Here is a 27,811-nt window from a genome sequence, read left to right as displayed (position 1 = left end):
TCCTCTATATCAAGAAATTTGCTCTTCTTTAATGGTTTCTCACATTTTGATTATTCATGTTTAGTTTACTTAATTAAACTTGACCTTCTCGATCCGCTCAAACATCTCGGATTCTCGGAAGCAAAAAATAACCCCCTCGCAGGGACACAGAAACCAAGATCTTCAGCACAATCTGCACCCTCCATCATCAAAATAAATAACACTTACCCTGCCCCGCCCTCCTAATTCGGTCCTCCGGCTCCACCCTGGCCCGGTCCTCCCGGCCCAGCACCGGCCATTCCCGCGTATTGCTGCCCACCGGCTCCGCCCATCTGCATCGGCGAGTGCATCATCGGATTCGGGCTGGAACCGACGGGCGAGGGCGCTATCTGTCCGGGACCTCCCGGCGGCATCGCACCCATCGGGCCAATCTGAGGGAGATCAATTGAGTTAGTTTTTGCTGCACAAAAGTGGGTTGGCGTCCATCTTACCTGGTTGGGCATCTGCCCGGGCGGAGGTTGCTCGTTCGGCAGGGTCAGGTTCATGAGCAGGTCACGCACGGCCGGAAAGAGGGAACATTCGCCCGGTGGCAGAACGGTGCACTCGGCGAATCGTCGCAGGTGCGCACTCACGGCGCTCGTCAGCTGGGGGACGTTCTGTTCGCGTCGTTCCGCGAGCTGGGTGTGGTTGACGGTCATGTCGTACACCATCGGAAGCAGCATCGTAACGCAGTCCTTCCACTCCATGTTGGGCAGGTACGGGACGCGCGTGATTTGGATGAAGAAGAGGATCTTTTGGCGATGCGATAGGATGGTGGTGGTTCCGACGGGGACGATCGGAGTGGCGGACGGTGGCATCCGTAGGATGAATTGCACGTTCCACTTGTTGCCCTGGCCCATCTCCGGCATCAGGTCGAGCCGCATGATTTGCATCATGTCCTTCATGACCTGCGCCGACAGGTTCAACATGCGGGTAAAACTGGTCACGACGGCAGGGCGGTACGGAGGGGCGGCCACTCGCTGGTCGAAGAACTGCTCCAGAACCTGCAGGTCTTCCGGAGACCACTGGTACGGTGGCTTTCCGTCCATCGTCGGCGCCATCTGCGGCGCCTGGCTGACCTTCATGTGCAGCGACTGCATGTGGTTCGGGTTCAGGAACACCTGGTACTGCAGATTGTCCGCCTTGAACAGCACCACACCGGGCTCGTTCGACGTGATGGCCTGGAGCTGCTGAAGAAACAAAAACATCAAATTGAAAAATCACATTCTACCCCCATCACCCTCGGCAAACTCACATTCTCCTCCTGGTGGATGATCCGCTGCAGCTGGCGCCGCATAAACACCGACCCGAGGAACCGCTCCAGCGGGCTCAACTCCGGCCCCGGGATCTCCTTCTGGGGGTGGGCCGTTGCGCGGCACAACGTATCGAGAGCCTCGTGCGTCAGCAGCGTCGGGATGGCACCGGCCCAGGAGCGAGCCGGCAGAACGCGCGAAGTGTTGTGGTGTGGAGCTGGAAGAAGAAGAAGTTACGACCGTCACATCAATCTCTAATGAATAAAAAAAGCACTTGAGAATACTCACTCTGCGCCTTGTGGTCCGGGCTTTGGCCTGGTCGTGGCGATGGCCGCGGCATTCCCGGTGATCCGGGCCAGTTGGAAGCGGCTGGCGAGTGTGCCGCCGTGAAGGGGCTTCCGTCGGTGTGCGATTGGCCGCCCATGTACGGCATGTTGGACGGTCCGGGGGAGTGAGCCATCGGGCTGGGTTGGGGATTCAGCGGGGATGACGGCATCAGGCCACCACTCGGCGAGGGGTGTGGCATGTGCGGAGCGGGGGGTGAGGTCATGTTGAAGTTCGGGTGGTTCTGGGAGCCACCTCCGCCCATACCTTGCGGGTGAGGTGAGGCTGGAGTGTGCGGATTTGAACCGGAAGGTGGTGTGAGTGGGGCGGCAAAGCGAAGACCTGGATCGCGAGGACTTTGCGGACCTCGCATGTTTCCGCCACCGAGGAAGGTCGATCCGACCGAGGCTGGGCCACCGTGTGGATCTTCCATGGTGATGGGAGACGGTGGATTGTCGTCCTCGGATTGGGACCGTCTCCGGTAGACGGCCGTTTCGTCCACATATTTCGAGAGAAACCCTTTGAGACCTTGGGTGGGCGTGAATTCTTCCACGACGTGACTTCTATCGAAGCGACTGTAGGCACCGTCCCGGATCGAGCAGAGACCGGATCCTCGCAAACGGATCTCCAAGCAGTAAACGCCTTGGAAGGAAATGCGGAGCAGGGTCGGCGACTGGGGAATGATGCAGAACGAGAGCACGGGGATTTTCGGAGACTGCAGAATCGCCAGGTGTGGGATGATCGGGAGCTTTGCGATTGAGCTCAACGGTTGGTAGGTTTCGTGCAGCAGATGAACAATCTGGGCAAGATCGTAGTTGTGGTTCAGGTGCGCCTGGAGTTGATCTCGCATCATGGAGTGCGCGTTGATGGCGTTGTTTCCTCCGGTGAAGACCATTTTGAACTCCTTAGCTTCAATGTCCCAGTAGATGTTCACGTTGACCTCCTTGTTTGGACCGTAAGCCAGCAGCAGACTGGTGTAGCTGTACGACTTGATGGTCACGATGTTCTGCAGATTATACTTGTCGATCTGCTCGCGGAAGTCGTGCACCAACGTGTACAAATACACGATCTTGGACCAATCGTTGAGAATCATATCGACGATGCGATCAACCGCATCCACCGGAGACATGTCATACTGCAGGTAAACTGCCCGTCGCATGCCCTGCTCCTTGTGATGTGCACTTGTCAACGGACTGCCGTAAAATACCAACTCCGTGGTCCACAACCTCGTCTGATTACCCTTGTTGACCTGAGCCCGCACCGAAACCGATAGCAACCGCCGAAGCAACGCATTCCACACATCCTTCTCGATCCGCGGAACACTAACCAGCTTCGGTTCCGGCGGTTTCTGATCCGGGCCACCCTGTTGCCCTGCAGCAGCAGCCGCCGAAACCGGCATCAGCGGCGCCTTCGGCTGCGGCAACGTCAACAGCTTCAGCACCAACGAAGTGGCGTTCGCTTCCACCTGCAGACCACCGTGAGGAATCCGACGGCGCGTTAGTTCCTTCGCCAACGCCACAAACGGCAGCTTCTCGTCGCACATGGCCACGACGTGGGCCAACTCGGGGATGAAGTAAGCCGGATAAATGACCTTCTGCTGCTTCGAGGGACCTTCGCCGAGGGCGCTCAGTTTGCGCTTCGATCCGGCCAGCTCGTCCACGTACGTTCCGGGACCGTGCGTGGCCACGAACGTGTCAAACTCGATCAGCGATTGCACCTTGAGGTACATTTTGGGCATGCCGTCGTTTTCGGTGGCGCTTGACGAGGTCGAAGGATGTGCGGCGGACGAGGACAGTCCTGGAACGCTGGGTGGTCCTCCCGGGGGAACGGAGCCCGGTCCGGATTGACTGACCGAGGTCGTGGGTTCAGCGTCCTGTGATTGGCTGTCCTCGACGGAGGACGGCTTGACCAGCACCAGGTAGAACGTGTACGTCATCTCGTTCGGGCTGGAGTCCTTCTCCTTGAGTTCAACTATCAGGATAACATTCGAGTGCCGGTACAGCTGGATGTAAACCTTGTGCGGTCCAACCTTTTCGATTGCGTGCCCCGGCGGAAATACCAGCGGCAATCGTTCCTGCGTCGTGGCCGGCAAATGCTGCAGCGTCTTCTCGCACCTTCGTTGAGTGATCCAGTAGCGTAGTTCGGAAAAGAGATGCTGCAGTCGCGAGCGATCGTTGTTGAGCGCGTGCTGCATTTCGGCCATGATGGGACAATCCAGATGTTTGGGCACGTGACAACGTAGCATTCCAGTGTGCGTGTCCACGGTGATGTAGATTTGCTCGGCGCGCAGGCAAGGGTTCAGAATGGGAACCATTAGCATGGCTGGAGTGCCGAGGATGCTATAATCGACGTCTGGCAGGAAGAGCTGCAGTTCGGACTTGAGATCGGCTAGACGAGAGAGGGACCGCACGTAGACTGTGTGCACGAGCAGGCGCTCCATCGAGAGAAGGTCCGAGCGGACGGCACGGTCAGCGATGTCCACCTCTTTGTTGCCGATCGATGGGATGTGCAGAATTGCCAGCTGTTTGGCGGAATCGTTTTGATCGGTCTGAATCATGAGCCGATAGCCGAGTTCCGATTTGGGATCTTTGTTGGTGAGTTCGCGCCAGTAAGACACGGTCAGTTTCGTACCCGGGATGTACTCGTCTACGTGGATGTGATCGTCGAGGCGATCTCGCATCAATCGCAGCGTTTGAGTGTAAAGCACCTCCATTTGAAGCGATTGCGAAAAATAGTGCAAACAGTTGTACACCTCAGCCAACGCGTCCGGACTGTCCACGATGCGACCCTGAATCAGCTGATGGATGTAATTGACCTGCAGCGTGTGCACCAGAGCTTTCCCGTCCCCAGTTTCCTTATCCTCCACCAGTATGTCAATGTCCAGCAATCTCCACGGAATGTTCGGCCCGTCGCCCATCACCGTCAGCGACACCTCGAACTCGTGGTCCACCTTGAACGTAACGCGCCCATTCTCAATCTTAAACTTGCGCAACTGCGGCATCAGATTCCCCGTCACAAGCCGGTGCTGAATGACCTGATTGAGTCGCTGCAGCGTTTGGCGCTTCTCCGACGGCGTAATCGGATCCGGCGGAACAATTCGCTCGCGTATAATCGACGGCAACCGGGAGTACGTGCCCGACGTGAGGATCTCGACGGCGGCCGGAATGTGAAAGTTCGGCAGCCGGGCGTTGACCAGCGTTTCGCGGGCCATCCGCGACAGCATGTCGGCCGTGTCGATGAACAGCAGCGATTGCTTGTCCAGGAAGGCCATTATCTTGGCCGATTTGTCCACCTTGGAGGCCGAGTTGGCCCACTTGACGAGGGCCAGCAGCCGGATGAAGAGCTGCCGCGTGCTGGCGGAAAAGTTGTAGATCTCGATCTTGCGCTCCATGTCCGTCTTGCGCGGCAGGCTGCGGGGGGAAAATTTTGGATTTTTTATTTATTTATTTTTTTTTATTTTATTGAGGAAGGATAATGTTGCCCAACAATTGAAAGACATTAGTTCGAAAGGACAAAATGTCGATGATGGCAGTGATTTATTTTATAAATATTAACTTTTTCGTGCGTGAAACATCCTCTCAAGATGTGTGTAAGAAAAAGGTGAGAATCAAACATATTTGAATGAATTTTGAATGCAAAATGCATTCTTAAAAAAAACATAGGAGAAGGAGGGGCAAGACGACCATATGGGGCAAGAGGAACAATCGCTCGTACGGTCGTATTTTTTTACAATTTTGATTATTTCCAGTATGAGGATTTGTTGCTAGCAATGCAATTAGCTGATTCTACTAGCACATAACCGCCAAAACGACGTAAACGCCACGGGGCATAAGATTTAATGATGTTTTTTTCAAAACCTTTGTTTTCTTATAATATTTGGAAAGTACAAAATAAGGCCTAGGGTTCGTTTTAAGGCTCATTTTATCAAAATGCTATTTTCCTAGATCAGTAGTGTCCCTACCAATGACTTGCACCTATTACAAAGTATGATTTAACTTTTGGTTATTTTTGTTGAGAGCTTTTAAAAAATCTTGTTCAGGTGGGGCAAGTGTACCATATGGATTTTTAGTATGGAAAAAAAATACGAATTGCTGCAACAACATATTTTATTGAGAAATAAATACATAAAAGTACTTAAAAACTGATAAACAATTGTTTAAAAAAATTGTCCATACAAAATATAGTGATATTATGAAAATTTAGTATTTATCATCTAGGCAATAATTTTTTTCGTAAAAACGATCAACTTTTTAGTAATATATTATTATTTAATCTAAAAATTAAAGAAACGTTTCAAATACATTCTAATCTGATATATCTAAGTGATAACAGTTCAATTGTTAGCGAATTAACATGTTGTTTCATGCATTGTTCCTCTTGCCCCAACGGGTTGTTCGCCTTGACTCACTAGTTGAGTAGAACGTACAGAAAATCAAAAAAAATAAAATCAATTTTTACTTTAAAAAACAGGATTTTTTAAAAAACTTGTTCTATCAAAGTCTTAGTCAAGACCTGGAATAAGATGATTATACCAAAATCCGACAGATTTTTTTACGTTTCGAGCATTTCCTTAGCTTGTTACACTTGCCCCTTCTATATTCAAAATATATTGAAGTATTTTGTAATTTTCTAATTTTTTTAATAATTTAACTAGAAAAAGTCTTATTATTTATATTTGATCAAATTTTATGTTCTTTGAAAAATGCATTCATATTACAGAACTGTTTTGGTAAGTTTTGCAATTCCTTCAACCATGAACCATTGTTTAAATAGTTTTCTACCAAAAAGTAAAAAAATAAAAATTTTATTAATTTTACTTGTTTTGTAAATATATGTTTGCTTCTGTAATATTTTTGCTTAAAAGATATAGTTTAACTTTCAACATATTTAAATAAAATTGAAATTGTTCCAAAAATACATTTTTGTTTCGCTACTATCAGCGTTGTAAAAATATCAAACATTCACGCGACTTCAACAATCATTCCCGAAATGTCATCTCCCAGCTTTCATTGTCCTTATTTCCGTCGCGAGATTCTCAGCACCTAGACTTTGGCGATCTCTGCCGCTTATTATCACAATCCCTTTTGACATTCTTTTCGTCTCTCTCATTCCCACATTCACAACAATATTTTCCATATTTCCAAAAAAGTCTCCACGTGGTTTATGGATGGTTCCTTGGTAAGTTTAATTAGTTGATTTTTTTTGCAATATTTTTTACTTGTTTTCAAAACAAAAATAACTTTTTTCGATTTTTTCTTTCAGAACGAACAACGATTGGATTTTATTCGATATTTAAAATCAAGCTAAACTAAAATCAAGCTTTGTCTATAGTAATTTAGTTAATTTACCCATAATCACAGAAAGTTCAAGGGATACATTTGTAAAAAAAAATAAATATTGGAGAGTACTTAATGAATTCAGTTAAACAATTTAAAATATTTACCACAAAAAAAAACAAACTCCGAACTTTTCTTTAACTTTGTTGTTGTTTTAAGATAGATGTTACCTCTTGTTTGATATACAAAAATTATAAAAATCTTTCGTTGCATAAAAAATGTCATGAAAGTCTGTGTCAAATGCATCCAATATTTGTTAGGAATTTTAATGTCTTACATAATCGCTTCATTCTCAAATAGATTGAAATAGTGAAAGGAACCTTAAATTTAATTAAAGTTGTTAAGGTAGAATTGCGTGAATTTAAATTGAAAATTTTAAAAATATTTTGAAAAAGAGAAATTTCCGACTTTCCCGATTTCCCGACTTGAGTGAACACCCTGAAGATTTTTGTATCACTCATTTAAAAAGCATGATATTTTTTTGAATAATTTTACGAAAAAAAAAATTAACTAAAAGTAATTCAATAATGCTCTATACATAGAACATTATTACATTTCAAACATATCTATTCTTAGTAAAAAAAAAATCAGGGTTTGAAAGTTTTTAAAAATACTCTTTTTTTATTTTTTTTTTCCAATTCCATATGAAAGTCGAAATTTTAAAAATTATCCAAAATTGGTCAGGAGACAAGCCCACATTTTTGCACATTAGGGTAGTCCTTAAGGGGGTTCTAAAAATATAAATTCTAGAAAACGTAAACAAATATTTATTTCAAAAATCATAACTCTTTAAACTGATTTTATGTTTTTTGGACGCAAATCTAAGGTTTAGAAATTTCGAATAGATTTTATTTAAATTTTCAGTGAAAAAACTTAAATTTTATCGTGAAAGTATTAGGGTTTTTTTAATCAAAATCGCGCAAAATGATTTCCATAGAAAACAGGGAAATTTTTCCGCAGAGATTTTGAAAAGCCTGAAATTAATTATAGATTCTAATATCTTTTATTCCATTAAAAAACAACTAAAAAACAGGAAACATTTTCTGCAAGGATTAGAAAATTCTGAAATCTTTGCAAAAATATTAAAATTTATAATTTGCTTAAATTTTAATATCTTTTTCAAGAAATTTTCATTTATGGGGATTGATTATAATCTACAAGGTTGCAAAAGACACCACATTAATCGGAAAATACTTACAGTTCCGCCAGTACCGTTAGCTCGTGGTACGTCCTCTGGATGATAAAATCGATCAACCTGCCCAGCGGAATCAGATTCTGCCGCGGGGCCATCTCCTGGCCGGTCGGGATGAACGCCGTCACGGCGCCACCCTGCTCCAGCGGCTGCGGTGTCATTCTGCCACCGATTTCACTTTCACAACCGTCTGTCTAAATCTGGACCGTGTCCCCCGCACGACGAAGAAAAAAAATCACAAGAGAACCCTCCTCCTCCTCCTCCTCCCTCACTGCTTCCACACGACGACCCAAAAGGGAGTAAAAATTCCACTTGCAAAAACGTTCCAATTCCGTGCTGAAAAACACTTCCGCGGCGAAACTCTTTCGCGCACCCACTCAAGGGCACATGGCCGCACACTTTGCGGCACGATTCGGTCGGTTCGGAGCGAAAACTCTACGCGAAAATCCGGAAAAACGCGACGCACCAAACGAGGGCCATTAAGCCAGTGGCAGCACAGAAGACGGTTTGACAGGCCAACGGAGAGAGGTGGCTTCTTTTTCTTCGTTCCCTTTTGTTGTTGTCGTTCGCGAACGGCCGCGGGGGATCGCCCGCTTGCTTGTTTTGAGGCGGCTTCCTTTTGGGCTGACAGTTCGCGAGCGTTAGCGTGCGTGTGAAATTGAGCGTTAGTGGGTTTTATTTGTTTTTTTATTTGTTGAAATTTGCACTTTTACAAGTTTACACTTAATTTAATAAAGTGATAAAAAATATTTGTTTCATAAATAAAATTCAAATCAAGAAAAAAAAGTTTTTTTCTGCAGCAAAACGAATTTAAACGTTATAACGACAAATGCAGGCTCACCTCTCTTTCATTACATCATCTTGGCTGCTAGCAAAACAAACCGACAGAAACGTCACTTTGCACTCGCAACAAAAACACATGCGGAGAGCACGCGTGTTGAAGAAAAGTTAAAGTTTTGTTTAAAATTAAGAGATTTGCTTTAAAATTAAAGTTAATCGTGAATTTCCAAGTAGGTTTGGTGCCAGGTCATCCATTGAATCAATCTAATAATTTAAACAATTGAATTTCAGCCACCGCCATGAAGAAACAGCAGCAAACGGAACTGCTGGCCAGGCTGCAGCAAACCAGCAGCAAGTTTATGTACCTGCTGGAGGCCTTCCAGATTCCGAGCAAAGCCGACGACACCGCGATCGTCAGCGAGTACCTGCTGGACGATGTCACCGGAGTCAAGCGGCCCCTCCCAAAAGCACTCCCCGCCGACGAAGAGGAACGCCAGGCTCGGCTCGAGGTGATGCAGAACAAAATTACGGCCAAACATTTGAGCCGTCAGCGGCGGGTTCCGGCCGAGGGAAAAACCGCCCGGAAGCGGGAGCTGCTCAAGCGAAACCTGAAAAAATCGCTGCGCAAAGCAAACATGATCGAACACAAAACGCAACAGGTCAAACAGGAGGAAGCGGATTCCAAGGGCAAAATCGACAAACTGGACACGACAAAAACGTTCAACGCGGAAGGAAAGATCGTCTTTTCCAAGTTCCAACTCGATGAGCACGACGTCAAGAAAAAGGGCGTGGACACCGACGCGAAGAAGCTGCTGCGGAAGCACATCAACGACGAGAAAGAGCTGCGCGCGCTGAAGGAATCGGGCGAAACGGAAAAGTACGCTTCGATCAAGAACAAACGCGCCTGGGAACGGGCCACGGCCAAAACCGAGGGCCACAAGCTGCGCGACGATCCGGCCGCGTTGGCCAAGCGCATCAAGAAGCGCAAGACGCAGGTGAAAAAGTCCAAACAGGAGTGGGCCGATCGGAAGCAAAAGCTGGAGCACAAGAAGGGTCAGGCCCAGAAGAAGCGCGCGGAGAACATCAAGGGGCGGGTGGACCAGAAGAAGACCAAGAAGATGCAGAAGCTGGCCAAGAAGGGACGGATTATACCGGGTTTCTAGGGTTTAAGGGGGTTTCGGAGGCGGTAAGATTATGTGTAATAAAAGATTATTTGATTTAGAATAATACTATTCGCTGACCAAAATATCACATTTTCAAAAGTTTCATGATGTAGAAACGTCAACTTACCGTCGATTTTGAAATCTTCAAAATTTTACGTTAAGTTTGAAATTTACTTTGGGGGAAATATACAATTTCTCAGCCTATTTCTATTGGCCTATCAGCACTTTGATCATGAATTACAGCTTTCATGAAGTGTTTTTGACTGAACAAGCAACTCCCCATTGTTGATGTGATGTATCTGAAAATGATGATTTAAAAGCGGAAAACTGCTACGATAAGTAAAATAAGAATTAAAAAAAATAAAAGAACGGATTTTGTTTTTGCTCAGAAAAAAGTAAAACCAGAGGGAATAGCCAAAACAATAATCATGTAATTTTCCGGCTTATTTTTCGACACATAAAAAGAATTCAGAAACTCCGAAATATAAATAATGTAAAATTCGTTAATAAGAAATATAAAAAAAATACAAAAAGTATAAAAAAACTCAGAATATTTAAAAATCATGAAATTTAAAAATTCAAAACAGAAAAAAATCAAAATTCAAGGATTTGAAAAATTGAAATACCGTTCGTTTTCGATTATCCGAAGTCCTAGCCAAAAATTACACTCCGGAAATCGAACCAGATTTTCTGTAATTTTAGATCCAAAATGAAGTTTTTTTTATCAGGGCCAATACGCACCTCCCAAGAAAAGAAGTCAAGAAATGGCTTTACAAACGGCAGAACAAAGGAGAGGAAATGATTTCTGGGGGCTTTTCTTGACCCTCTCTGGCTTGCTTTCGCTGCCGCCGCTGCCCATTTGAAATTTTTCTTGACCGGTGCCTTCCGAAGTGCATATACCGCTTTAAGCTGGCCTTTTAAAGATGAAAATTTCAGCCAAAATCGTGCATAAATCTAACGGCATCCCGAGCTAAAAAATATTATACAGTCCAGACGGTCCAGACCAAGGTCCAACCTCGATTATCCGATGTTTCGATTATCCGAAGGTTTGTATGGGACTTCGAATAATCGAATCAAGAATTTAAAAAAAGAAATTCGTCTTTTTCTTTTAATTACTTTAAACATCAAATTCGAGTTCTATGACCCTATTTTAGTCAAATTTTAATTGATTGCATATATAAAATATGCATTTTATTATTTAATATATTAAATAATAAAATGCATTTTTTTTCAATATTTCGTCTCCGCTATCTTGGATTAACATTTTTTAAATCATTTTAGCGTAGTTTAGGGATCATACTTAAGCTCGGCAATCAAAAATTTGACAGCGAATTTTTGTTTTTCGTGATTCGATTATCTGAAGTTTTTATTATCCGAAGTGATTTTTTCCCGAGGCCTTCGGATAATCGAATCTGGACTGTATGACAATATCTGGAATTCCATTTCCGCGAATGAACGTTTCCCTGAATGGACTTTACAACTTTGCAATTTATCAAAGGTAATTTTTTTTTTTCAAATAGGGTGATTTTCGCCGATAGAATATTTTGATTTATACAGATTATGATGATTCAGACCGGTAAAACACAACTTTTTATGTTAAATCTCCGATGGGGTATTTATCTCGGTTTCTAATATTTTGCTCCAGCCAAGCCGTCCAAATTAATTTAAATGAAAACAAATATATAACAAACCTAGTAACAAATTCAAATTTGAGTAAAATTTATTCAATAATTGTTACCACAGTGAGCTAAATACTAGACTAAAATGATTAAATTTAGATCTTAATTAACTAAACATTTTACAAATACGAATGCATTCAAATCTTATTATGTTCAATTTTAAAATAATCAAGCGCAAATAAATCTTAAATAAATAATTAAATATTTACACCTTCTTAAATTTTAAAACCTTGGATGTTGGATATTCTCCACCATCTTGAATCAACCGTCGCAGCCGCAGCCAATCTGTCATTTGTTTGGCTGCGTCTGAATGTCGACTGGTGCAGTATTGTCAGTTTTATATTTTATGTTGCAGCATACTTTCGCAGACTTTTGTTAAAAGTGGAAACAATTTTTCTTCTACTAAGAGCCTTGCTGCTCGTTTATAAAATATGCTAAATCAATAAAAAATTGTCTATTTCCTCAAAACTGGTTTGATTTTTCAATCCCTCTTAATCATCTCACGCAAAGCTTAAATTTGACAAACGTTTGCAGACCTTTCACAACGCCCTGCTCTGCAAACTTTTTTCCTCGGCATCCCTGGTCGCTCCGTCGCTGTCAGTCGACATTCGCGGCCGACATATTAATGACATGGCTCAGTGTCGTAAATCGTGTGTGAGTGGTCTTGGTGAGTTTAAAAATCGAAAATTTTCGCTGAAATTGTGTTCCGTCCGGGCTGAAAAGAGGTCCCAGGTGTAGCCGGCCTCACGGTGCACCGATTTCGCGTAAAAGTTCCGCCGGGGCGCGTCGGTTGGGGCGCTTTTCAGCGCGGTGAAAAGAGACCAGATTTTTTTCTTCACTCCAATTTTCCATCCCGAAATCCGATGGCTCTTCCTTGTGCCGTTTGCCGTCCCCGGCCCGCTCCCCTTCTACCTGTTCCTCCTGCTTGCCTGCCTGCCCCTGGCGGCACTGATGGCAGTGGTTGCTTCGCTTTGTGATTCTGGTGCTGGGCAAAAGGAGGAGGAATGCAACGCCAACCACGATTTGACACGGGCTGGCGAAAAATAAAAAAAACGAAACGAAATAGGGGGATGCGCCAAGGGGAGCCAAAATGGAGAAATAATCGAAGCAACCGAGACACACCAACTAGTCTTTGTTATTTTTTTAGTTTTTTTTCTTTCGTGCAGCTCACTACTGTTATCTCGATCAATATTTTCCTCCGTGCCGTCTGTCACTAAATACTAAAATATGGTTTTCTTTTCTCCTTTCTTTCCACAGCTTGTGTAACTAAAAAACCGCTATTTTAGACTAAAAAAGCAGTATAATCGAATCTACACCTACAAAAAGCAACCAAAACAGAAAATCAAACCACAACTCATCCATATTGTTTCTTTAAAAAAAAATAAAAATCCACAATTTAAAAACGGAAATCAACACCGGGAAGTTAATACTCAAAAAATCTTAAAGATCATTCATCAAATAGTGTTATCGAAAAAAGCCTTAAAAAAGTAAAACAAAAAGAAAAATAATTCGTAATGCAATTGTGATCTCCAAGTTTATTTTTTCGCACTCTTTCTTTTTTTGTTTGTTTGAGAACCAACAGTTTAAACCCCCAAGAACATTATTGTGTTAACTCACACACCAGCCAGCAGCAAAAAGGAAAAATTAGAAAAGAAAAAAAAAACAAGTATTGAACGCGGTACGCGCAGTGACCCGGAAGTTATAACAAAACAACTCAGCACGCATTTACGACATTAATCGAGAGCGAAATTAACAAACAAACTAAAACAACAGTAACAAGTAAAAAAATAAATAAGATCAAGAAACAACCAAAAAACCACGAAAACCACCAGACACAAAACAGCCTGCCTGAACTAAAAAAAAACAACGTCAAACATCAACCAACATCAGCAACAAATTAAAAAACAAAAGTAAATACAAAAATTAGTAGTGAATCAAAAGTTAGCGCAACAAAACGGCCAATCGGGCAAAAACGCGCGCGTCGGTCGTCGTTCGGGGATCTCGGAAAGCCGGAGCAGCTGGCCAGCGGCCGCCGCGGAGCGGACCTGGGACAAGGTGAGTCAAATAAAAAAAAAACATGTGAGTTGGAAGTCAATGATTCGGGACCATCCATCCACCACGTGAATACTTATTTGGAAAAATCTTGAGTTCCCATCAATGTTGTATGCTTGGCTCATAAAAAAAAATTAAAACAATTTTTGATGCACTTAAAAAACGTGTTTTTTCGATTACTTTTCCAGGGTGCAGGGCAGAATAGACCACCTTAGAAATCAAGCCATTCAGTCTAATACAACGTTTAAGTGTGATAAGAAATGACTTAAGGGACCTTTCTAACATAGTTTCCATGAAGTTAGACCACTTTTATAAAAATAGTCACTTACTAAAACAAACATTTTCGAAAATAGTGTTAAAATGTTGAAATAAGACACTATTTTTACAAAAAAAAAGCATCAAAACAACAACAAAATCAATTTATGTTGCGTTAAACGTGATTTGTGAAGCTAGCAGGAGTGAAATAATCCATATAATTTAAATTTCATAACTTTTGAATGTTTTTATAAGGCGAGAAAAGGGTGGTCCATTCTGCCCCCAAGTGGATTTTTATTTAACACTTCCACCACCACCCTTCTAAATGATTTGAAAGTTCCGTTGTTGTTTGTTTATATCTTGAAAATGGCTTCTGGTAACATTCTGATCACTGTTCAAACTTTTTCAACCTATCTAACTTTCCAGAAAGCTTAATTAAGAATCTAAAAAAAAACAGGATTTGTGTGGTTATGTAAAAAAAATACATTTTTGCTCATAATTCGAAAAATTCATTGAATTCAAACGTTTTTTTCCGGTACGATGATGTTATTTGACAACTTTTATAAGATCCTTGCCTTATAGCTGGTCTAAATCCATTCTAAGGCCCAAAACCAAGGTTGGCTTATTTTGCCCCAATGGTCTATTCTGCCTTTATTAGAGTTTTTTTTTTGAAAATACAAAAAAGCACAAAAAACGTATTTTTGGAAAAAAAAACAGTTAAATTTTCAAAATTTGCGATCTGGATACAGTCATCCCACGTATTCGGAACACCCACAAATTCGGAACACTTTTGTGGTAATTTTTCAATAACATGCCAAATGCAGCTTTTCTGTCGACCCTACTATTTTTAGGACCTTCATTTGGACATTCTCTTGCTATTTCACTGGTAAAAGTAGTACTTTTTGAACAAAAAACCTCTTTTCAAGACTATTTTTTTCCAGAGCAGCAAAACACTGCCTCCAAATTGCCTTTTCCATAATTGTGGGATAGTATTGTGCCTCCCACAATTGTGGAACACCTGAATTTAACTGATATTCTTACAAAAAAAGTTATCAGACCATTCATAAAACATAACTATGCATGAGTTTCGTTGGTGTCAGTGCCTGAAGTCATTATTTTATAAAAAATATGTAATCATGGAGAGAACCAAAGTTTGTTTACATCCGTAAGAAAAAAGTGTTTCGAATTTGTGGATTTCAAGGGTCAAAGTTTTTCTTCAAAAACTTGATATAAAAGTTAAAATTTGCAGTTGTTCGATACATTGCAAAGAATCGAAAGATTGCAAGAAAAGCTTTCAAATGAAGGTAAAAGCGAATCATTAAGTTCAATAATTAATTTTCTATGATTTTTTGAACATTGGCCGATCTGTAAACTGTTCCGAATATGAGGGTGTGTTCTCATAACTCCTGAATTCACGTCGTTGAATTTACGTTACCGGTTCATCTCTAGACGTAAATAGTTTTTCACCAATTCACGCATATTTTTCATGCAAAATCTTTGTCAACATGCTTGCTTACTCAGAAAAAGATATTTGAAGCTGTTTTTGTAAAGATTTTCCCGGAAAATCTTGGAATTTTCCATCTCAAACTTTCCAGGTGGAAGAACCGGTTCGGGTCTAAACACGTCTTTCACTTGAATTGACGTCATGACGTGAATGATTTAACGTCGGACGTAAATTGCATGCAAGTCTCCATTATGGAAGTCGCAAATAGAGTTTGCCATAAAAAAAATACAAAAAAAAACGAGTTTAACGAAGTTTTAAGTAGGTGAGAATTGTGATTTGCATATAAAAACCACACTAGCAGGGGTGCCCAACCTTTGGCCCTGCGTTCGCATAGCAAAAATGCTTTTTATAAAAAAAAAACTTATTGATATTTGAAAATAAATAAAGATTTTCTGAATTTAGCTTCTTGATAAATTTCCTAAGGTCGTCGTGGACCGAACAAACCCGCTTGACCTGTGTTGGGCAACCCTGATCTAGGACTAATGATTTTGGAATGTATCAACCAAAACAAAGGGCCAAAGTGGATTTGTAAACAAACAGTCTATCTTGCTCATTCTTAATTTAAACATTTACTGACGTGAGCAGGATAGACTGTGTGTTAAAAATTTCCATTGGCCCATTTACATTGTTTTGCTTGATATATGTTATTTAATATCAAACAGAGAATCAAATGGGAATGATGAGAAGTATTTCGCTTTCAGTTAAATTATGATTTCAGCAATGTTTGAGCGGTGAAGTATTTAGGAAGTTCAACTTTCTGTATTGGATAGAGAAAAAATAAAAATTAGGTGGTGTTGGACATAAGAGTGAACCCAGATGTTGATCATTCGCATTATGTTGGAGTTCCCAAATGTTGCACCTTGAGTTAGAGTACTGTGAAGAAGATTTTGCAGTTACTTGGTTACTTTTTCCAACATTATGTTGAGCTGTAGATTGTTAACCTCAATGTTTGACACCAATATGTTAAATAGTTCCTTGATACTCACTAGCATCAGCTTGGCATAAACCACCCTTGCTCAAAATCAATCAAAACTTACACTAGAATTTTAAATCGTCGTTAGTCGATGATGCCTTGTCAGATAGAGCCATTCATGGTTATGTACAATCTAAACTTAAATTAAGCTGTCGTCGGAATAAAATCCTAAACACTCGGACCAGTGAAATTGTCAATTTTTATTTTTGGCTTTAAAAATATAAGTCATTTTCAAAATTTATTCCAGAGTTTCGCCGTTTTCAAAAGTTAAGCATTTACAGAAAATATGCTATCACTGCCATCTGGTGGAGTTTTCCGCTGTAAAAATGTTAGCGGTTTACTTTTTCCCAAGACACAAACCAATCGGTTCGACGTTAATTCAAAGACGTCTTTTGCGAATTAACGTCAATTCTGGAGTTATGAGAACACACCCTGAGAGATGACTGTATCAGACTAAAAACGAAGTTGACTTTATAGCTGTTGGCCACCATTGCTAGTACCAACCACTAGTGTCTTCCTTTTTATCTACAAGGACTTCGCCGCCATGGGCTCCTAAGTGTATGAAAGTATGGCACGGAGCGACGGCGCCGAATACCCATATTTACACAAAGAATTTTAGAGCGCCCGCCGCGGGATTCGAACCGGCGACCTCTGGATTGTGAGTCCAGTGCGCGGTCCAATTGATCCACACGGGCGGGACGACTAAGGGATTTTTTTTATCATTTTCACACTATTAAAGTTTTTTTTTATAATACTAAAACTTTCACAAAACACCTTATTTTTTGAAAGTACCATTTTTCCCAAATTTGCAATATTTGTATCCAACGAAGCGAAATTTTGTATGCTTTTTTCACTTTATTGGAGTTTTTGTGGAAAACACTAAAAAAAATCGAAAATTTTCAAAATATGCTATATATCAAATGATGCGAAATTTGCATGCTTCGAACATACAGTAAAATTTTGTATGCCTCACATAGAATTTTGCTTTTTTATACCCAAATTGCTAATTATGGAAATTAAAGTATTTCCAAACAAATACGATATCTTGTGAAAATTTTAGTGTTTCGACAAAAAAAAAAAACAAGGTCAAAATGCATTCAAAATATCGCTTCCTTTGCGAATTTGGAAAATTTTGGTCTTTTCGAAAAAACAGTATTTTGATGATTTGAGTATTTTCAGAAAAATACAGTATATTATGAATTTTGAAAATATGAATATTAACAAAAAATACGTTATTTTGTGAAAATGTTGTTTTTTTTTCAACAAAATAACAATTATATTTAAATTCAAGGCTTAATACAATTTTGCGGAATAATGGGCGTCTGAATATTCGAATCTGTATATGCGTCTCAATCCTGCACAAAAAAGTCTAAAATTTACACAAGAATCCGAGAATCATTTACACAAAAACAACTTTTTATCTCAATGTTTTTCTTTTAGTTCAAAGGATATTGAATTTTGATGGTCAGAATTTGATAATTGGATAAATGGAAATAAAATTCTCGAGTTTTTAAAAATCTTAAAATTCTTAAATTCGTAAATTCTTAAATTTTTAAATTCTTTAATTCTTAAATTCTTAAATTCTTAAATTCTTAAATTCTTAAATTCTTAAATTCTTAAATTCTTAAATTCTTAAATTCTTAAATTCTTAAATTCTTAAATTCTTAAATTCTTAAATTCTTAAATTCTTAAATTCTTAAATTCTTAAATTCTTAAATTCTTAAATTCTTAAATTCTTAAATTCTTAAATTCTTAAATTCTTAAATTCTTAAATTCTTAAATTCTTAAATTCTTAAATTCTTAAATTCTTAAATTCTTAAATTCTTAAATTCTTAAATTCTTAAATTCTTAAATTCTTAAATTCTTAAATTCTTAAATTCTTAAATTCTTAAATTCTTAAATTCTTAAATTCTTAAATTCTTAAATTCTTAAATTCTTAAATTCTTAAATTCTTAAATTCTTAAATTCTTAAATTCTTAAATTCTTAAATTCTTAAATTCTTAAATTTTTAAATTCTTAAATTCTTAAATTCTTAAATTCTTAAATTCTTAAATTCTTAAATTCTTAAATTCTTAAATTCTAAAATTCTTAAATTTTTAAATGTCACAATTTTGTAAGTCTTATTTTAGGATAGAGATTTTGAAATTATGAGAAGAAAATATTTTAAATATCGTAAATTAAATTTCTTTCGGAGTGAAATTTTAATACATTTTGGAACACAAACCGTATTTAAATTCATAAATTTTGAAATTTTTATTTTAATTATTTATTAAAATTTCAAATTTTGGATTATATGAGCTTATATTTTTGGAGTTAAATTTTTTTATTAGATTTGTAAAAAATATTTTTTTATGACCCTTTCCTTGATCGTCTCTTGAGCTATTTTTTTAAAACGATTTTTTGCTTTCCTTCCTTTGTAGCCTTTAAACATAAAACGAGTTTGTTTTTTATCAATTTCTTTCTTTATTAGTTTTTCTGCTTTAAAAAATAAAATTTCTTGAATGTTGGTGGCGATTTTTTGTATATGGTGCGGATTTCGCACTGATTTTTTTCCTACTTTCACGTATCAACCTAGACAGAGGTACTCCTAACAAAATTGTTGAAAATTACAAGTTATAATTGGATAATTGGATAAATGGAAATAAAATTCTCGAGTTTTTAAAAATCTTAAACTCTTAATTTCTTAATTTATTAAATTCTTAAATTCTTAAATTCTTAAATTCTTAAATTCTTAAATTCTTAAATTCTTAAATTCTTAAATTCTTAAATTCTTAAATTCTTAAATTCTTAAATTCTTAAATTCTTAAATTCTTAAATTCTTAAATTCTTAAATTCTTAAATTCTTAAATTCTTAAATTCTTAAATTCTTAAATTCTTAAATTCTTAAATTCTTGAATTCTTAAATTCTTAAATTCTTAAATTCTTAAATTCTTAAATTCTTAAATTCTTAAATTCTTAAATTCTTAAATTCTTAAATTCTTAAATTCTTAAATTCTTAAATTCTTAAATTCTTAAATTCTTAAATTCTTAAATTCTTAAATTCTTAAATTCTTAAATTCTTAAATTCTTAAATTCTTAAATTCTTAAATTCTTAAATTCTTAAATTCTTAAATTCTTAAATTCTTAAATTCTTAAGTTCTTAAATTCTTAAATTCTTAAATTCTTAAATTCTTAAATTCTTAAATTCTTAAATTCTTAAATTCTTAAATTCTTAAATTCTTAAATTCTTAAATTCTTAAATTCTTAAATTCTTAAATTCTTAAATTCTTAAATTCTTAAATTCTTAAATTCTTAAATTCTTAAATTCTTAAATTCTTAAATTCTTAAATTTTTAAATTCTTAAATTCTTAAATTCTTAAATTTTAAAATTCTTAAGATCTTAAATTTTTAAATGTCATAATTTTTTAAGTCATATTTAAGGTTAGAGATTTTGAAATTTTGAGAAGAAAATATTTTAAATATCGGAAGTGAAATTTCTTTCGGAGTGAAATTTTAATACATTTTGGAACACAAACCGTATTTAAATTCATAAATTTTGAAATTTTTAATTTAATTATTTCCTAAAATTTCAAATTTTGGATTATATGAGCTTATATTTTTGAAATTAAATTTTATTTTTTAGATTTTTAAAAATATTTTTTTATGACCCTTTCCTTGATCGTCTCTTGAGCTATTTTTTTAAAACGATTTTTTTGCTTTCCTTCCTTTGTAGCCTTTAAACATAAAACGAGTTTGTTTTTTTTTTATCAATTTCTTTCTGCATTAGTTTTTCTGCATTAAAAAATAAAATTTCTTGAATGTTGGTGGCGATTTTTTTTATATGGTGCGGATTTCGCACGGATTATTTTTTCTACTTTCACGTAACAACCTAGACAGAGGTACTCCTAACAAAATTGTTGAAAATTACAAGTTATGCTCAGTACGCTAGTGATCTCTTCAAAATCTTAACCTAATCCATATCTTTTCAATCTCGCCCCTTTCTCTATCTGCCACTAGGACCTGGTAATCACCGGAACAAGCCACTAGTCTCAGTGTTTGTGCGCGCGTGTGTGTGATTGTGTGTTTCCGTTCGACGCCCGTTGCTAGATTGTGGCTAGTAGCTAGAAGAAGCGGAAGAAGAACAAACAAACAAACAAAAAAACTAGAAAGACTCCAACAGTAAGTAGGGCGGGATTTAAAAGTGAATAAAAAACACCAAAACAACCTTTTTGAAAGCAAGCGAAAGAGCGACAGAGAGCGAGAAAGTGAAGAGCAAGTGTGTGAACAACGCGCGCGACTGTGTAAACACCGTAAAACTAAAGCCAAATAACGCAAAGCTACAAGTATTGTTCTAGATTGATTTTCGTCGAAGTCATTACTGCACTAAATATCAAACGCATATATGTAGGGTAGTGTGTGGTACTACAATTATTACTATTGCTACTACTCTCGCACGTTAGTTTCTTGCGTTTGTTCTGATTGAAAATAATAAAAATAAAATCTGGAAATCTGGACAGCAAACCAAACGGACACGATTGTTTAGTTTCGTTTCGGAAAATAGAAGAAAAAAGTTTCAACCATCGCCATCATAAAAAAAGAAAACTGAAGAAAAAGTGTCATCATCTTAACACAAGTCTGACGAACAGTTTTGACAACAACAGCAACAACAAAAACTACGAACCGGAAATCAACTCTAGTGGACAATAGTGATAACAAAAACAAACAGCAAAAATAATATCTCCCGAGAAAATAGAAGAAAAACTACAACCAAGTACAAAGTATCACATGAAACAAGAAAACCTTTCAAGGGAAAAGAAAACAACACATTTCGTTAAGTTAATTTATTAATTTTGTTTGTGACTAAAAAAAAAAACTATTAGTGCGCGTCTAAGTAAGAGGAAAAAAACTTCGACGAAAAAAAAAAACGGGAGTGGTTTAAGAAGAGGAAACAAAAAGACAACTGGAAGTTATTTTGGGAGCGTCGAAAGTGCGAAGAAAAGTGGCGAACCGTTTTATAGTAGCAAAACAAAAAAAAAAAACATCAACAACAAGGTGGACGAACATTATAGGAAATATTTAACAAATCTAAAAGTCTAAAGCGGAAAACAAAAGAGAAATTTAAAATTCTGAAGTAAAAAAAGAATACAAATAAAACCATTCTGTGATAAAATTTAAAAAATAAACAAGTAAACAAAAGTAAGCGTACCGTTTATTGAAGCAAAACTAAGTTTAAGAGCTAAGAAAGTAAGTGAAAAACCCCCGCGCCCTGCAAAGGGTGCACAACAAACAAACACACACACAGACGAAGAAGGAACGCAGAAGAAAGCAACAAACGAAACAAAAGAACACTTCCTACCGCAACCGGGTGTGAATTTGGAAACGCTAAAAGACTAAGCAACTTGCAAAGTGAACAACAATTAAACTGTGAACGCGCAGACAGTGATTCCTTGTTTTGCGAAACTCGTTTAGAAATTAGTTGCCGAAAACAACCCACACACACTTTGTGTTGTAGCTTTTATTTATCGAATTTCCTCTTGTTTTTACACCGCAAACGACGATAACTAGCTGTCTAAGTTGAGTTTTTAAGTTTATTTTCTTCGTGCAAGAAGAGGAAGAGCAAAAGTAAGGTAAACGAAGCTGTTTTATTCTTTAAAATAAAGTGAAAAAAATCGGGAGAGACGAACGTTCTTCAAAGAAGAAGTTAAACACATTTGATTATATTATTGAAATTATTAATAATCGGGACGGTAGTAAAACCATCAATAGAAAAAAATCCATCTAGTTAAGTGCGGAATCGAGCAAACGGAAAAAAATAAAATCAACTTTGGTGTGCTTTTTGTGGTAATCATTAAAATCGTTCTAAGAAAAATAGAGGAAAAAGTTCACGTCGAAACGAACTAGAACACTGCAAGTTTCATTTGACGGCGAAGAAGAAAACAAGTAAAGTATCCGATAAGGCTGATTTGTGAATATAGAAACCAAATTCAAATATTATTAATTAGTGAAAGAAAGGAAGCAAGTTAAGCAAAAAACAACAACAACAAACAAAAACTCATCAACTCTTTTTTTTCTGTTCGCGTAAAAGGCGATAAGCAATCGCTGAAGCTGAAAAACTCAAAAAATAACAAAACCAGTACCGGTAGTGTGAACACTTGAGGAAAAGCGCGAAAAAAGGAATACGACGAGACGACGAGATTCGTCAATTTGTTACCACACCAGCAACCGTGGACATCCTGTCGCGCTCCGCAAGACTTCCGGCTCGTGTAGTAGTTCCGGCACCGGAGACGCCTACGACGACGACGTCGCACTTTGCGCTAACCATGGGCAGCCAGACGAAGCCATTCCGCTCCGCTGACGGTGAGTTTTGTGCGGGTTTTCTTACGTTGTTGCGTTATTTTTAATGGCCGATTAATTCGGAGCTGTTGACCGGAGGAATCGGCTGGACCATGTGTTTTTTTTTTTTGGCATGGTATGATCGTTGAAAACAAGATATAAACTGCGTTGAGATGGTCCAAAAATTCCATGTAAAATATAGAGTGGCTTACCCTATTCTGGACCTTGTTTTGTTCTACATATCGTCGCTGTCGTGCTAACTTGTCGTACTTACATTTTAGGCCAAATTGAGTTAGAAACGCCATTTTTGTCGCATTTCTGTTACTTCATTTTGAAGAAGTTTCAATCTTGTCGTGCTATCTTGACACACCCTGAAAGTTGATGTAAATGCGACAATTGGCCAAAGGGATTTTAGGTCAGGACGCGTTTGACACAAGTAAGAGCCCGACTACCGTAAACATTTTTTTATAACTCGGGCTTCCAGCAACTAAATTAAACCAAACTTCAGGACAATGCACATAATGGTCAACCAAACAAAGTGTGTTTGTTATAGTTTACAATGCGTGCTCTCGTTTTTGTGTATTCAAGGTCAAACATTAACACGCGTTTTCCTCGGAACGTCAAAAAGTGACGTGCGACAGCTCTGTGAGGAAATTACGTCATTTATGGACACCCCCAGACCAAAATTAGAATAAATTTCTGAGGATGGCGGGGCAGATGCTTGACGGAATTGTAAAAAAATATATTTATTTTTTGAGAATCTTTTTCTATTCCCAATTATCAATTCATAGGCAGATTGGCGCATAAACATAATTAAATCCAGTATGCAACTTGCTTAAATCGTCTCCAAGCAAAGCGAATTTTAAGATTTAAGAGCGAGTTTTTCACCAATGTGTAACAGGTCGTATCGAGGTGCTCCGATTTGGATGAAACTTTCAGCGTTTGTTTGTCTATACATGAGATGAACTCATGCCAAATATGAGCCCTCTACGACAAAGGGAAGTGGGGTAAAACGGGCATTGAAGTTTGAGGTCCAAAAAACATGAAAAATCTTAAAATTGCTCGCATTTCCGTAAAACTTCATCAATTCCAACTCTCTTAGATGCATTCGAAAGGTCTTTTGAAGCACTTTAAAATGTGAGGATTGGTTCGACTTTTTCTCTTAACTTTTGCAAATTACTGTCAAAAATGGATTTTTTTAAAACCTTAATATCTTTTTGCAACAGCCTCCTACACCCATACTCCCATAGGTCAAAAAAAAGGTAATTACATGGAATATAAGCCTACGGTGTTAGCTTTTTGGCCATTCGTAGTTTTTCTCATAGTTTTTAGATTTTTCTATAACAAACATTTTACAACGTTAGTTTTTGCCCTGTAGGCCGCCATAGCGGCAAATTTTGGTCTCAATTTTGTCATATTCGGAATCCTCGGACAATTTCACGTAAGTAAGAAGTATTGGAGTTGTAAATTTGATTGGAAAAATTGCCATTTAGAATTAATTAAAATATTGTTTAACAATTTGTTGGATTAGGGGTAAAACAGGTTTTCGCCTACTTGATACAGCATTTGACGTATTGATCACAGGGTAAATAAGATCTATTTCTTTTTTCAAATATGTTTTATTTAATAATTTTTTAAATCAAATTTACAACTCAAATACTTCTTACTTACGTGAAATTGTCCGAGGATTCCGAATATGACAAAATTGAGATCGATAAGTGCCGTCTTCTTGGCCTACAGGGCAAAAACTAACGTTGTAAAATGTTTGTTCTAGAAAAATCGAAAAACTATGAGAAAAACTGCGATTGGCCAAAAAGTTAACACCGTAGGCTTATAGTCCATGTTATTACCTATCTTTTGACCTATGGGAGTATGGGTGTTGGAGGCTGTTGCAAAAAGATATTAAGGTTTTAAAAAAATCCATTTTTGACAGTAATTTGCAAAAGCTAAGAGAAAAAGTCGAACCAATCCTGGATGTCTATGGCTCATTTTGGAGTACTTTAAAAGACCTTTCGAATGCATCTAAGAGAGTTGGAATTGATGAAGTTTTACGGAAATGCGAGCGATTTTAAGATTTTTCATGTTTTTTGGACCTCAAACTTCAATGCCCGTTTTACCCCACTTCCCTTTGTCGTAGAGGGCTCATATTTGGCATGAGTTCATCTCATGTATAGACAAACAAACGCTGAAAGTTTCATCCAAATCGAAGCACCTCGATACGACCTCTAGAGCAAACCGAGCAATATTTACAAATACTGCCTCTTAAACATCCTGTCGATACAAAAATGTTTTTTGAAAATTTATATAGAATGTTAGCTTATAATCATTAAAATTTCATCCAATTTGGTCGATCCAGTTACGAATAATGGTAAAAAGGACCGGTTCATTGAAAAAAGCGAACGAACCACGGCTCACAAAAAAAGAGCCGCGGTTCTTTTTGAACCTCCAGTCTTTTGAAAGAATCAAGATGGAATGATTTTTTAACTTGAGTCTTTTTTTAAGTTTCTAAATATAATTCTTTAAATTTCTAACAAATTGTATAGAAATTGATTTATGAATGTTGAAAATTTAATTTCAAATATTTCAATAAAACGAAGTTGACTTTATAGCTGTCGGCCACCATTGCTAAGTACCAACCACTAGTGTCTTCCTTTTTATCTACAAGTACTTCGCCGCCCTGGGCTTCTAAGTGTATGAAAGTATGGCACGGAGCGACGGCGCCGAATACCCATGTTTACACAAAGAATTTTAGAGCGCCCGCCGCGGGATTCGAACCGGCGACCTCTGGATTGTGAGCCCAGTGCGCGGTCCGATTGAACCACACGGGCGGGTCGCGGGTCAAATATTTCAATGCTTATGAATTAATGCCAAATTTATAAAATTTGTCCCATGGTTTACTTTTTCAAGTGCTTTAAAAAAAGGCAGGTTAAAAAGGGCTATTTCCCGACTTTTTGATAGCTGGATAGACATTTTTCGATGGATTTCTATTGGAATATCGCATCAATATTCATAATATTTTGATCAATATTCATTGAAATACTTCTAATAGCATTTATGTCAATATTTGAACACCACTTAAAAGTTTTCAAACCCATATTTGGAGCCTAACATTTCAAAAGGGCACATAACTTTTGTAAACAATTGCGTATCCCTTTCACTCAAATGACAGTTTACATAAGGTGTGAAAGGGACACACTCTAGCCTAAAAAAGTTATGTGCCCTAATGAAATGGCAAGCACGATTTTCAGTAACCTAGTTTCCTGGTAATTACTTAAGCAAAACTGAATGATTAAAAAAACTTTCAAAATGAAAAAAAAACATTGCACAACTGACCGTAAATTTCAAAATGCTTAACTTGGAAAATCTTACTTAAAAACTATTAAAAAAAAACCCATAAGGTTTAAAAAATTCCTGTTGCCCGATTAAACTTTGGCATTTATTAACTTTAACGATTAAGTCAGAATGTGAAAAATAGTTCACAGAATACTTATTCAAAACATTTTTTTTTTGGTCCTATAAACATATGAAAGACAATAGTTTATTGGTCCTTTTCGAAAAAAAACTATGGATATATGCATTTGTTTAACTTTGGCCATTTCATAAAATTAAATGCTATTTTCTAAAAAATCCTAGATTTCAGTTTGTGTGCTCTCCCCATCCCATTATTCGAAATTTTATGTTCGAGTAGAAATTTTTTCACAGAGACCGCAAAGATCACATGATTTGCAAGCGAAACTTCTGATTTTCTTTAATTATATTTTAAAAGTCCAATGAAAAAAACATAAAAATCAAATCATTCTTTAAAATAGCCTTTTAATCGAAATTTTGAAAAACGAGCCGTTCAAAAGCTAGAGAAAAAGAGCGGCTCCTAAAAAAGAGTTTGTTTGCCCACCTCTAACAAGATTTTAGCACTCCACTCTCACTCTCAACGCAATAGTTAAATTTAATTAGTTTTACTGAGCAAAATTCAAAACGTGTTTTCATTTTTCCTGTCACTTTAATAATTCTGAATTGGCTCCAAATCAGAGGCATAAGTAACCCAACTGCTTTGCCATCTTGAGTGCCGCCTTTTGTCTCACTCGCACGACTGTTCAGAATGCAACTATCCAACTTACCTTCCACTAGCAAAAGGTTCCGCATAATAAAACTCATCGCTATATTTAGAATAGTAGCTAAACTAGTGATTTTAAAAGTTTAAAAAATATTAAACCCAACAATGTACCTTGCTTTTGGAGACCGCCTTTGGTCACCGCCTGGGTGCAGAAAAGACAGAATGCGTTACGTGATTTTCGAATGCTCCCAACTGCTCCTCACTACTACAACTACCCTGCAGATGTAAACATAAACAAAGTAGAAGCTTTTGTTCAAGCTCAAGCGTGGCATATTTTTTGCGACTGAAGTGACTTGTTTTGAAACATTTTGGTTTTGTTGATGTTAATGTTTTCGCTGAAAAATTAGGTGCTTCGCGCCTATTTTGTTCGTAGATAAACGATGGGCGGCCAAAAGAGACCTTTTTCATTTTCCACGTGACAAAAATTGAGTCAGAAGTTGATGGAATTTTGTGAATCAGAAGAACAACCGAATGGAAGTTCCAAGATTATGTACCTATATTTGAAGCGCATTGATAATATCGGAGTAAGATTATTCAATATTATTTGGCAGGTGTCAAATGCCAAATCTCGATTTTAACCCTCTTCTTACAATTTGTTGACTTCGAATACCTCAAAAGCTCGACTCATTTTTTTAATCCTGACAAAATAAATTATAGATCGATTACAATACCTGCCACTTCTTGGTATCATTTTGCAAACAGTTAATTGGTTCCGCTTTGACAGTTCTAAATTGAGGCCGTTTTGCGAACCACTATTCTGCACCCAGGTCACCGCCTACGATTTGGAAGTATTGCGGACGTTTGAACAAAAGCCTACATTTTTACAAAGGACTAAAAATCTGTGTTTTCTATGACTTGA

At 38.0% G+C, this 27,811-nt stretch overlaps 4 protein-coding genes across 7 annotated transcripts in view; 2 read left to right on the top strand and 2 right to left on the bottom strand.

The window, feature by feature from the left end:
* Positions 1-342, bottom strand: part of LOC120424836 (cytochrome P450 4c21-like) — a 112,175-nt gene extending 111,833 nt beyond the window's left edge. The window contains exon 1 of the mRNA XM_039589065.2: positions 208-342. The gene's annotated coding sequence lies outside the window, so the exon portion shown is untranslated. The remainder of the gene's footprint in view (positions 1-207) is intronic.
* On the bottom strand, positions 10-8,636 carry LOC120424829 (mediator of RNA polymerase II transcription subunit 14). Of its 2 annotated transcripts, XM_039589057.2 has the most exons (5): positions 8,130-8,635; positions 1,560-5,005; positions 1,274-1,488; positions 471-1,208; positions 10-410 (listed from the first exon to the last, which is right to left on the bottom strand). In XM_039589057.2, exons 1-5 carry the CDS (start codon positions 8,282-8,284, stop codon positions 222-224), a joined length of 4,743 nt encoding a protein of 1,580 aa, XP_039444991.1. In that variant the 5' UTR covers positions 8,285-8,635; the 3' UTR covers positions 10-221. The 2 variants fall into 2 exon arrangements, with proteins under 2 accessions (XP_039444991.1, XP_039444990.1); XM_039589056.1 differs by having other exon boundaries at positions 10-1,205; positions 8,130-8,636.
* A 338-nt stretch (positions 8,637-8,974) lies between these two features.
* LOC120424845 (surfeit locus protein 6 homolog) lies at positions 8,975-10,118 on the top strand. Of its 2 annotated transcripts, none has more exons than XM_039589087.2 (2): positions 8,975-9,133; positions 9,195-10,118. In XM_039589087.2, the coding sequence occupies exon 2, from the start codon at positions 9,203-9,205 to the stop codon at positions 10,064-10,066; it is 864 nt and encodes a 287-aa protein (XP_039445021.1). In that variant the 5' UTR covers positions 8,975-9,133; positions 9,195-9,202; the 3' UTR covers positions 10,067-10,118. The 2 variants fall into 2 exon arrangements, with proteins under 2 accessions (XP_039445021.1, XP_039445022.1); XM_039589088.2 differs by having other exon boundaries at positions 9,000-9,137.
* Positions 10,119-12,294: 2,176 nt separating this feature from the next.
* The window catches only part of LOC120424863 (cold shock domain-containing protein E1), a 33,919-nt gene continuing 18,402 nt past the window's right edge, over positions 12,295-27,811 (top strand). For both annotated transcript variants that reach the window (XM_052709278.1, XM_052709277.1), the window contains exons 1-4: positions 12,295-12,412; positions 13,003-13,800; positions 20,526-20,687; positions 22,594-22,865. In XM_052709278.1, coding sequence (XP_052565238.1) covers positions 22,829-22,865 — 37 coding nt within the window. In that variant the 5' untranslated portion in view covers positions 12,295-12,412; positions 13,003-13,800; positions 20,526-20,687; positions 22,594-22,828. The remainder of the gene's footprint in view (positions 12,413-13,002; positions 13,801-20,525; positions 20,688-22,593; positions 22,866-27,811) is intronic.

Source organism: Culex pipiens, chromosome 3 (genome assembly GCF_016801865.2).
Source record: "Culex pipiens pallens isolate TS chromosome 3, TS_CPP_V2, whole genome shotgun sequence".
Taxonomy (NCBI): Eukaryota; Metazoa; Arthropoda; class Insecta; order Diptera; family Culicidae; genus Culex; species Culex pipiens.
Note: the sequence above shows the minus strand (reverse complement) of the source record. Positions and strands in the feature narration are given on the sequence as shown.

Bases quoted from the DNA above. Each gene is read 5' to 3' on its own strand.
- LOC120424829 (XM_039589056.1), bottom strand. From the start codon at position 8,284: ATGACACCGCAGCCGCTGGAGCAGGGTGGCGCCGTGACGGCGTTCATC. The intron at 1,489-1,559 runs GTGAGTATTCTC...TTCTTCTTCCAG, and splicing joins CCCGGACCACAAGGCGCAGA to CTCCACACCACAACACTTCG. The intron at 1,206-1,273 runs GTGAGTTTGCCG...TTTCTTCAGCAG, and splicing joins TCATCCACCAGGAGGAGAAT to CTCCAGGCCATCACGTCGAA.
- LOC120424845 (XM_039589087.2), top strand. From the start codon at position 9,203: ATGAAGAAACAGCAGCAAACGGAACTGCTGGCCAGGCTGCAGCAAACC.